Raw genomic sequence first — 10,545 nt, 5'->3', positions numbered from 1 at the left:
AATTTTTGCCATTTCGGTCTTTCCTGTGAAGTATTAAAAGCTATTTAAAAGGCTCTGAATATCTTTAAAACATGCAGCAACACGATAATTAATTTTAGAGACATTTAATACACACGAAAGTGGTGGGGTGGCAATTTTATAGTTAGTTTGACTGGTTTGCTTTGGTTTCACATGAATTTGTAATAAATGCTAGTAAAGTGTGCATATTTTCATGAGATACAGTAATAAACTGATCTTGGCCTGATACAAAGTTTAGTAGCTATTTTAATCAGAAGCATGGCTGCATGGCTCCTCCACAAGGTGAGAGGGGTGGGGGGAATTTGCCCCAAATACTAAATGCTGGATCCGCCATTGGTTATAATTATTATGGTGTTTACTATGTTATCGTTGACCTAACAAGGTTGTCATCCACATTCATCAGAGACATTATCCTCATCTGCAAAGTGGAAGAGTTGGGTATTATGGATAACCATATCATTGAGGTATATAGAGAGCTCTACATCATCCCTCCTCTTTTTTTGATTTAGATGTCACTTCTTTTTGTAAACCAAAGCTAGCCCATGGCTGGCTTGAAGCTTCCTTTTTAATGTCTTTTCTTTACAACAAGAAGAAGATAAAGATGTGTATTTGACTATGTCTGTATACGTACATATTGTGTTTTAATTCTCTATAAAGCAACTTGTAATGTAGTTGCAAGGTGATTTATTTGTGGCTGAACTCTCTACAGGGTGACTTGTTATGGCTGAACTATCTACAGGGTGACTTGTATGTAGTGGAACTCTCTACAGGGTGACTTGTTAAACCAACCCAAAAGTTTTTCCACTCATATCTTGGAAATGGCTGGGGCAATTTCCTTCAAATTTGGTATGTGGACTCCCCTACCAACTGGGAATGTTTACAAAATAATAATTTTGTTCCAGTTGATTAAGGGATGGAGCTATATATATGTGAAAATTGCATGTTTTACCTGTCAATATACCCATGGTGTGCTAAGGTATGGTATGCATGTGATAGTTTGCATTAAAATTATTGTTATGCTGGACACTTGCATTGAAATTGAGTGTGTAAACTTCAAAGCCATGCACATGTAGTACAGGCAATTAAACATTATGGTTTGTTTGAGGTAGCTATGTAAGATGCAATACACATCATTTTTATGATTTCAGCAGAATAATTTATTTTAACTAGTTAAGTTCCTTTGTTGCATGAATGATGCTTGTAACCACAATTCATAGAACTCTAGCCAGCAGTTTAACAAATAAGTTGCTTGGGTTAATGGTACAGTTCCATATCTGATGTCACTTTTGGGCATGAAGCATAATTATACTAAGAGTGTACCCTAGCAACATCAGCAACTTTCCTCTTTCAATTAGAGATGTGATGATAATGTAGTAAAGTACATGTACAGACCTATGGAATGTATATTTCTAATCAGGATTCTTCACATAAATCATTTCATCAATTTCCCTACATGTGTGGCCTCACCCAGACTGTCACTTTCTAAGTAATCCTTACACATGCAACCAGCTTTCTTGTTTAACATTAAGTTAGTTATGCTCATGTATATGCTGCATGACAGATAATGATTTAGCCATAATGAATGTGGGGGACAGAGGTATTTTTCAATATTCCAACAACCGATATAAAATAATTTATATCAAACCGATAAACAAAGCCGATCTGATATGGTAGCATAGACCTTTTCTCTAACAATTTGCACTCTAAATTTAGTTATTAAGTGACTTTAATTAATAGTTGACATTACATATTAAATAGGTGTTGCTAGGTAGGATATTACTAGAGCATGGGTACCCATCAACAGTTGTTTATGAAAATCTGTACTGCATCTGCTGCTTGTATGTATAAGTTACTGATCTGATACTGATATGCAAAAACAAGGGCGATGTACAATAGCTGAACCAATTATCAATACACCTCTAAACTATAAACATGTGATAAACCAATATTGGCAATATACAATAAACTTTAGTTGGATACCCACTTGCTTTCTGTACAAGTACATGTATACATAAGTATGTCATAGGCCTGCATTGAGTGTGGGAATATAAAGCCACATCAGACATACATTGTTATTGCAATTGCTTAGCCCTTAATCTCCCAAGTATCGTGTAATCGTTTTACACTACTCCACATATTGCTTTATATCTCCTACATACATTGAGCAATCATGATGAAATTTTTAGGACTAGTTCTCTACTGTCCAGTGACCAATTGAGAACTTTGGTGTGATCATAGAATAATCCACTTGGGATTGTGAAAGATTTAAATATATTATCAATAAATTTTTACTAATAGCTTTATTGGCACTTTTTGATGTTACATTGGATAGCCACAGTAATCAGCTACAAGCAGAAAAACTTGGCGCAGAAAGGATATTCTATAATGATTTTATGACAGGAATAAGAATATTCATTGGCACATGAAAGAATAAGAATATAAATGGCAATTTATTATCGCCTTGTATAAACAAGACCCTTATATGGAAATTTATATTTCTAGTTATACAAATGGCCAGGTGGTTTATACAAAATACTTTCCATCCAGCTAAAAAAACAAAAAACAATATCAAATTATTAATTACAGGTAGATGCAAAAAAATTATTGAAAATAGATACTGGGAGACTAAGGGTTAATTCTATGTCCAAGTAGGACTTTATCATAAACAATATTGGGAGCACTTTGTGTAGCATATGTATGAAGAACAATATGTTGAACACTCACAAACTACTTAGTTGCTTGGTACAGTTCCACCTCTACTGTCACTTTTGGGCATGAAGCATCATAGCTACTAGCAGTACACAATAACAATTCCTCTTTCAACATTATTATTATGACCATGTAACCTATGGAATGTATATTCCTAGGGTTTAATTATCATAGTTTGGAATCCTTCATATCAACTGCTTTCCCTGAATATGTGGACTTGGCCAGTCTGTTACATTTCTAAGTCTTTAGAACCCTTACTCAACAAACCAGTTTTCTTGATTACCATTATTCAGCTACTTGTGCATGCTAGTGCTTGTACAGATACTGATTTTGCTTTAATGAAATGAATGTGAGTATAATGACTTAAGACTCGGACATTGTTTATGAATTATGATTACCAATGGTAAAATATAATATGTTTTACAATAATTATTGAAGCCATATTTCTATATGCTTAAGTGCTTAAGTGATCATTATATGCTCTCTGAATACAACCTAAGCTGTTTTACATCATATAGCTATGTAATGGATATGAACTATGCATGTCACTATAGTAGCAAGCTATAGTTTTATAGTACTTTCACTGAAGTTGCATGCGTCTATAAACAAAACTAACACATGGACACACATACTTCTGTTCCTGCTTTGCTAATAGTATGGCATTTTTCTGATTAATGATAAGTTGTTTTATACATTGGAAGAATATTAACAAGAAATTTGCAGTGCAGTGCAGAATTTTCTGTAGACGTTCCTGAGCAGTTTCTGATCGGTTCCTGGAAATTGGAGGAACTGTTCAGGGAAGCCTAAAGCCCTGTACTGCACATTTCTTGTCCAGTATTCTTCCAGTGATAATAGTAAATTCTATGGTTATTGTTTGCCCTAGCAAATCAGTTAACTGGTCTCTAATTGGTAATACATGCACATCTGCTGAGGCCACCTACGTTCCTACCTACAAGTTAATTGGGCTGACAATTGAATTCCATGAGATTCTGTATATACACAATACATGTATGCATGTGGCTTTTCAATTTACAGCACACTGGATCACCATGGTAAATCAACATAATGTACATGCGCAATAATATTATTGCTAATATGTATGCCTTCTTATATTTCAAGCCAATGATACAGCATTTCCACAATACAATCAAACATTCTTGATACAATTTCTAAGGTACAGTACAATATGCAAGTCTATACATATTATACATGTAAAGTTATGCACATACAGTACACCCCTAGCTCTGTACTACACATATACTGTAGCTAATAATATAAACTAAGTGCATAAAAGTTATAATACCCCCTGAAACAGTAATGCTTATGTAGACAATGTATAAAATCTCGTGCACCATTTATGAATAAAGACTAAAAAGTATCCATTTTATTATTAAGGATACAATAGGAACTACGTACCAATTGGTGTATAGTTTGTGTGTATATAGTACACACTGTCCCTCACTTGTACAGTAATACACATAGAAACAAGCTTGAGAGAGATTTAGCAAGCAAAGTAGATGTTTGCAAATTTACTCATAGAAGTGCTATCATTCAATTTTGTACTTCAGGCACAGTTATGCATACAGGACGACATTTAATTGGTGACTTAAGCTGTAGTATAAATCAGCAACACCAAATATGCATTTGTACATAATATATGTATTTTCTTGTTGCATAGTGATTATTTAAAGGGTATTATGTGGCTTAGGTTACTGTAGACAACTGGATTCTATTTTCTTGCATGCTGCTATATAGATTTTTTTTATTAAGACTTTACAACACAAGTACTGGACACCTGATCCCACAGTGAAAGCTAACTTGATATATATGGCTTTCCCATATGTATGCTGTAATGTATGACCATACTAGCTGCTGATTGCCTCTTACTTTTTTAATATGTGCATGTTGATATGTAGGTAGTCATGTTGATCTGCATAAAATATAGAAAGCATAAATTAGCACTGGGGGGTTTATAATTGAATTTATAAATAGCTTGCAAACTATTAATTTTATAGAGGAACAAGGAATATTATTATAAATTTAAATACTAACAATGTATTTCCAGAACTGTTACAGAATGCCATCCATAATAATTATACATATGCATGTGAAACCGGACACCTTGGGACCAACCAAAGTGTTCTGGTGTCCTTATTCTCCAGGTTAAACATGCTGAAGTTTACTTCTGGGACCATTACCAAGTGTTCAGATTACACAAGTGTTATCAGTTTCAAGTGTCCTGATTAACAAGTTCAACTGCAATACATTTTAGAATGATGGATAGTTCCTAGCCAAAAGAACTGCAGCAGTGGCAGATCCAGACATGTGATGAACTGGTTTTGGCTTCAAAAGGTTTTGGCTTCAAAAGCCTTCAGATGATAGTCAAGAAATTGCTAAGCTAAAGTTCTACCAAAAGGGTGACTATCTCTTAGTCTAGAGATCTCATACTATACAATGCAATTTATGGTGCTATATTAGGTGGATACTGCATGCACATTTTAATTGTGGTATGAACCCTTATTATCCTTGATTATTTCTATTGCAACAAGCTTGCATGATTGTTATAATGTACCCATGGTGAAAAAATGAAGCGAAAGGAACATTGTATCGTATGACTTTCCCCTTTTATGCTACAAAGTTTAGTCATGTATGCGTCATGCATACATGCTTTTTGTGCATGTGAAAATTTGTATGCGCACAATAATTATAATATAGTATGTATAAACAACCTGTATTAGAAGTGAGAACCTCATATATAGCCATATACAGACACATGCTTAAGATTCAGATTAAACTTGAAATATGACTATAATGTCTTTTTGGTGAATATGCAGAACTATTTGTTAATTATAAATGACAAACATCTTTGTAGAATGTGACTATAGCACAATTAATTCATCGAGCATGTTATGGTTAGTGGCCTATACTAGTGCTTCTTGGAATTATGCATTATACTACTTAACAGTGCACCTAACAAGATAAGCAACTTTCCTCTTTCAACATTACGTTTTAAAGTACTTATAAAAATGCATATTTCTAGCTGTCACATATATATGATGTTTTCCTGCATGTGTGGCCTCTCACAAACTGTCACATTGCTAGGTCTTTATTATTTCATATATAACCAGTTTCGTGTGCATATTATACCACATGTTTACCATAGAAACCATTTTATGACATCAATATACATACATAGAGATGAGAAAGAAAGTTAGTAAGTACAACAGAGTTGATCTATAGAGCTCGAGATGATTGTAAATACACTTATAGTAATGACTAAGAAATGCAATCAATTAATTTGTATTGCGGGTGCTGGTTTACACATACCTGCAGCACATAATAAGCACCCAATATACCAATCAGCATATTTTTCTTGTTGCCCACTTCAGGTCTTCTGTTCTCCTCTTTCCTCATCCTAGCAGTTTCTCCTAGATCCTCCTATGTAGGTAATTTCATATAATTCATACCTTCAATCCTATAAACTTGGGTACAAGGTTTTAAATTAAGGCAATAATTGATTGCTTGACCATGGGATGCTTGCATAATGAAGAATGTACACCTGGTACACATACCAATATAGCTATACGGTTTAGTATGTGTGATTAGGTAGCTTTCCTGGTTGTTTAAAGTATACATTTGTAATTACTTCATAGGTTGATGCAATAGTAAGATTTCCACAAGAATTAATGTGATATAATTGGAATCAACAACACATACATGTAATTTCATCTCTACCTATAGTTATGGTATACATTATGATACCTCACACATGTACAAACATAGTAACTGGAGTGGACTGTATTTTAAACAACTAGGAAAGTTACCTAATCACACTTACTAAACCGTATGCTATATATTGGTATGTGTACAAGGTGTGCATTCTTCAGTATGCAGGCAATCAATTATTGCCTTAAATTAAAACCTTGTAACCAAGTTTGTAGGATTGTAGGTACTTATATATGCATGGTTCAACATTCCAATTGCAATGTTTGAGCATCATTACTAAAGCACACCTGGGTTTGGTATGCTATTCGTCTGTAATGTGTATTATGGTGACACTTATGTGCCTATAAGCTGTACATGTAGCTAGTTGGAACTCTGTGCAAACCTGTACACGTGTGTATAGGTAAGTACACAGATGTAGAAAACTTTATAATTTTAAACACAATTATTTAGCACATACTCTCGGTACATGCATACGCATATATTCTGGCATCATGCACATGTGTACACATTACGCGTAAGCAAATTAACAGCAATTGATAGTGCTGTTTTATACAGGTGCAGGAGGGTACTTATATACCACATGTAAATATTCCTGGGGCAGGAGTAGTGACCCACAGAAGACTGTGTAAATGCTTACGGATAGAGGTTGAAGAACATAAATTATTTTAACTTCTATATATATGTATGTTCATGAGGTACCTTAGCCAAGTGATGACAACAGTAGCCTGGTAACTGCACAGTTCCATGCAGGTTCAATGTTCAGTGATTCTCAGTTGGCATTGTTGTTGGTTTAATTTGTAACCATGCTTGTTTAATGGCTAAGTTTACTGAGTTCAGCTATACATGTGTTCATACAATTGAAATAAGACTAGCAAAAAGTGGAGTAACAATATACATGTAAATATGTACACATATGATGTATGTATGCAAATACTCATTAAAGATAAAGTGCAGTAAATCTTCAGTGCATTTCTAAACCAACCGAAGCACACAAGACAGTGATGCTATAATTTAAAAACAGAGACCAAACTAAGACAGCATAACAGTAAAATCCTACAAATATTGAAAACATTAGTCTGGTAGTGATTCTTTCTAGTGAAACATCCTTAGTAGGTAGCACCTTTATTGTCTACAAATTTGCTATAAAAGTACACACAACACTCCAGTGTAGCATGTATAACCCAGTGAGTGAAAAAGAATCTGTCAAGAACTACTAAGCCAACAAGCTACTGAATCATCATCATCATCATCATGAACTGTGCTGTTCTTATAGCAACTTTTGCATTATGCCTACTTGTTGGAGTAAGTTGCAATGAATACTAACCAAATGTCATTGTTTTTCTTATTTATAGGTGCAAGGCCAAAGTGACCCTGGTGAGCTAAAGGCTGTATATCTATATACTTGTGTGTTAGCATCTGCACAGTTATAGTAGTACTATATAGCACACTACATGTATGTAGTGTTTATATACTACTACATACTTAATGGTAAACTGTGTTAGATTCATGCACAAACTTTTGTTTACAGAATGTGAAATTAGGGGAATTGATTGTGTCTTTGTGATTGATACTTCGGGAAGTATTGGTTCAAGTCGGTTTCAGATGATCCGAGAGTTTACTGAGGGATTAGTCCAGTTGCTCACTATCGGTCTACAGGATAGTCTCGCTGGAGTAATATTGTTCAGCACTGATGCTACTCTTCATTTCAATTTACCTACACATACTGATATTGCATCTCTTTCAACAGCCATAAATCCAGACTTGCCATATGATGCTGGAAGCACCAACACAGCTGCAGCTTTAAGTCTTTTGCTTAGCAGTGCTCAAGATGGCACAATGGGGCTGAGACCAGGACATCCTGCTATTGTTATTGTCATCACTGATGGAGAATCAAATGTTAACTCAGCACAGACCATACCTAATGCTCAGAGTGTACATGCATCTAATATATTCCAGCAGGTGTATGCTGTTGGTGTTGGTAATGCCGACCTCACTGAGCTTAATGCCATTGCTAGTGATCCTTCACTTGTTTTCAATACAAACAGCTTTGACAGCACAGCTATTCAACAACTGCAGCAAACTCTTTCCCAGAGATTGTGCGAGGGTGAGTTGGTTAACATTCTGTATCATATTTACTACAGTTACATGGTAACATGTTTGCAGACAATGAAAATAATACAATGGCTATGGGAGACCCTCATTTCATGGTTCCATTGGTGTCTGGTCATAAACTGTGTTACTCCATACAAGGATACCCAGGACTGGTCTTCAACTTGATCTACAATCACAACTACATCATTAATGCTCTCTTTGTAGACAGCCATGGTGATGAGAAAGATGCAACTTGGATTGGAAAGCTAGCTGTTATCCCACAAAATTCTAACAAATCTGAAGCAGTAATGTTTGACTCAGTCAACCAAGAAGTTATATTAGTCAATCAGGGACATTTTACTGCGGCTGCAGTTGAGACAGTGGCCTTTGATGAAATGGGAAAAATGTCTGTCAAATTCACTCGAGGTGTTACTAAGCAGACTGGTAATCCTCTGGTCCATGTTGAATATGCCAAACCATTTGCCACCTTTGATGTCAGTTTCCATGGCAGCCATCTTGATGTAGACTGGAACATGAAATATGACAATGTTCCTCAGATGCATGGACTAATTGGTAAGTTCTAGACAATGTGACACATTTATACTATGTATTTGGTTTTCAGGTCAGTTTATGGTTAAAGGAATGTCAGTTGATCCAGTAAAGAAGATATTAACTTACTCTGACAGTCGTGATCCAGTAGCAGTTGAATTAGACAATGTGATGACTGGCAAGACATGTTGGAAAGCCATGAATCCTGGCCATCAGGGAGAAGGGCTTATTGAGGGCAGCATTCTAGACTACATGGTATCCAATCTGCTGGAAGATGATTTCAAGTTCAAAAGGTTCTAAGAAAAACTTCAAGACAGTGCAGAATACTGTACATGCAACAATTATTTTATTGCTATTATATTTATAAACACATTTTGCCATTGTACATGTTCCATAGGTGTTTGTAAACTATTTACTTGTCTGATGAAACAGAAAGAGTACAGTCAATTGTGGGTAGGAGTTTCAGAGCCAAGCTAGTCTGTAAAACTGAGAATTGTGAGTAACATTGTTCAAGACAAGTTTGTGTTGAACATTGATGACCAATTGCAAGTAGGACCTGTAGCAAATGCAATATAGTTGTGAACATTAATATGTATAGGTGGTGACTTCAAAGATTTCAAGCAATATACAATATCAAAAAGCTTTAATGTGTACAGTAATGGCAGTATTTGGAGATTAACTAGGCAATCAAAATAAGAAGAGTGATAATTACTTACGTAATATAAATTTGGTAGATCTTCTTTGAAATTGTTCTAATAACAATAATTATGTCTTTTGATAGGTGAGGCCTCCAAACTGGTGAACAGTAAGATAACTGTCACCTGACCAAATTAAAGCTAAATAGAGCTTTATCTTAGCCATAGAGTTATACAAATTGCCAAATTTCCATCACAAATCCAAATTTTTGTATGCTTTGGCAGTTATGTAAGAAATGTGAGAGGTCCATGTCAGGTCTGAAGATATAGAAATTCCTAGGTCAACTTGTAATTGCTTTATAGGAATATTAGAACCATCTTGGTGATACTGAGCATGAAACTAACATTTAAAACTCAAGTACCGTAATTTGCTTTTTTTTCGTTGTAAAATAATTTTCGTATGCAAAATTTATACGAAAATTTCTTGCACGAAAGTTGTACAAGATCGAACTACTCTAATAGAACAGTCATTTACATAAATCATACGAAAATATTTTTACACGAAAATTTTTATCTCGAATTTTCGAATTTTTTTTGCATGAAAATAAAGCGAATTACGGTAGTTACTTTTGATGGTGTTAAAGATTAAATCTGTATCATGACTCCAGAGTGAAAGAAAGTCAAGATCTAACTGTAAGTTAATAGTATCTTCCTGCTGATTAATTCTCTGGAAAACTTTGACAAATAAGAAACATTTGGAACTTCTAAGATAGAGAGAAAGGTCATTAATGTAAAATCAATTCCTATCTCCAATACT

At 34.7% G+C, this 10,545-nt stretch overlaps 1 protein-coding gene across 1 annotated transcript; it reads left to right on the top strand.

The window, feature by feature from the left end:
- The first annotated feature begins 7,564 nt into the window (after positions 1–7,564).
- Positions 7,565–9,528, top strand: LOC136263409 (uncharacterized). Its single transcript, XM_066057923.1, has 5 exons — positions 7,565–7,755; positions 7,806–7,827; positions 7,982–8,557; positions 8,617–9,117; positions 9,167–9,528. Exons 1-5 carry the CDS (start codon positions 7,705–7,707, stop codon positions 9,391–9,393), a joined length of 1,377 nt encoding a protein of 458 aa, XP_065913995.1. The 5' UTR covers positions 7,565–7,704; the 3' UTR covers positions 9,394–9,528.
- Positions 9,529–10,545: the final 1,017 nt, after the last annotated feature.

The sequence above is a fragment of the Dysidea avara genome, chromosome 8 (assembly GCF_963678975.1).
Source record: "Dysidea avara chromosome 8, odDysAvar1.4, whole genome shotgun sequence".
NCBI classification, from domain to species: domain Eukaryota; kingdom Metazoa; phylum Porifera; class Demospongiae; order Dictyoceratida; family Dysideidae; genus Dysidea; species Dysidea avara.
Note: the sequence above shows the minus strand (reverse complement) of the source record. Positions and strands in the feature narration are given on the sequence as shown.

Bases quoted from the DNA above. Each gene is read 5' to 3' on its own strand.
- LOC136263409 (XM_066057923.1), top strand. From the start codon at position 7,705: ATGAACTGTGCTGTTCTTATAGCAACTTTTGCATTATGCCTACTTGTT. The intron at 7,828-7,981 runs GTGAGCTAAAGG...TTTTGTTTACAG, and splicing joins GCAAGGCCAAAGTGACCCTG to AATGTGAAATTAGGGGAATT. The intron at 8,558-8,616 runs GTGAGTTGGTTA...ACATGTTTGCAG, and splicing joins TTCCCAGAGATTGTGCGAGG to ACAATGAAAATAATACAATG.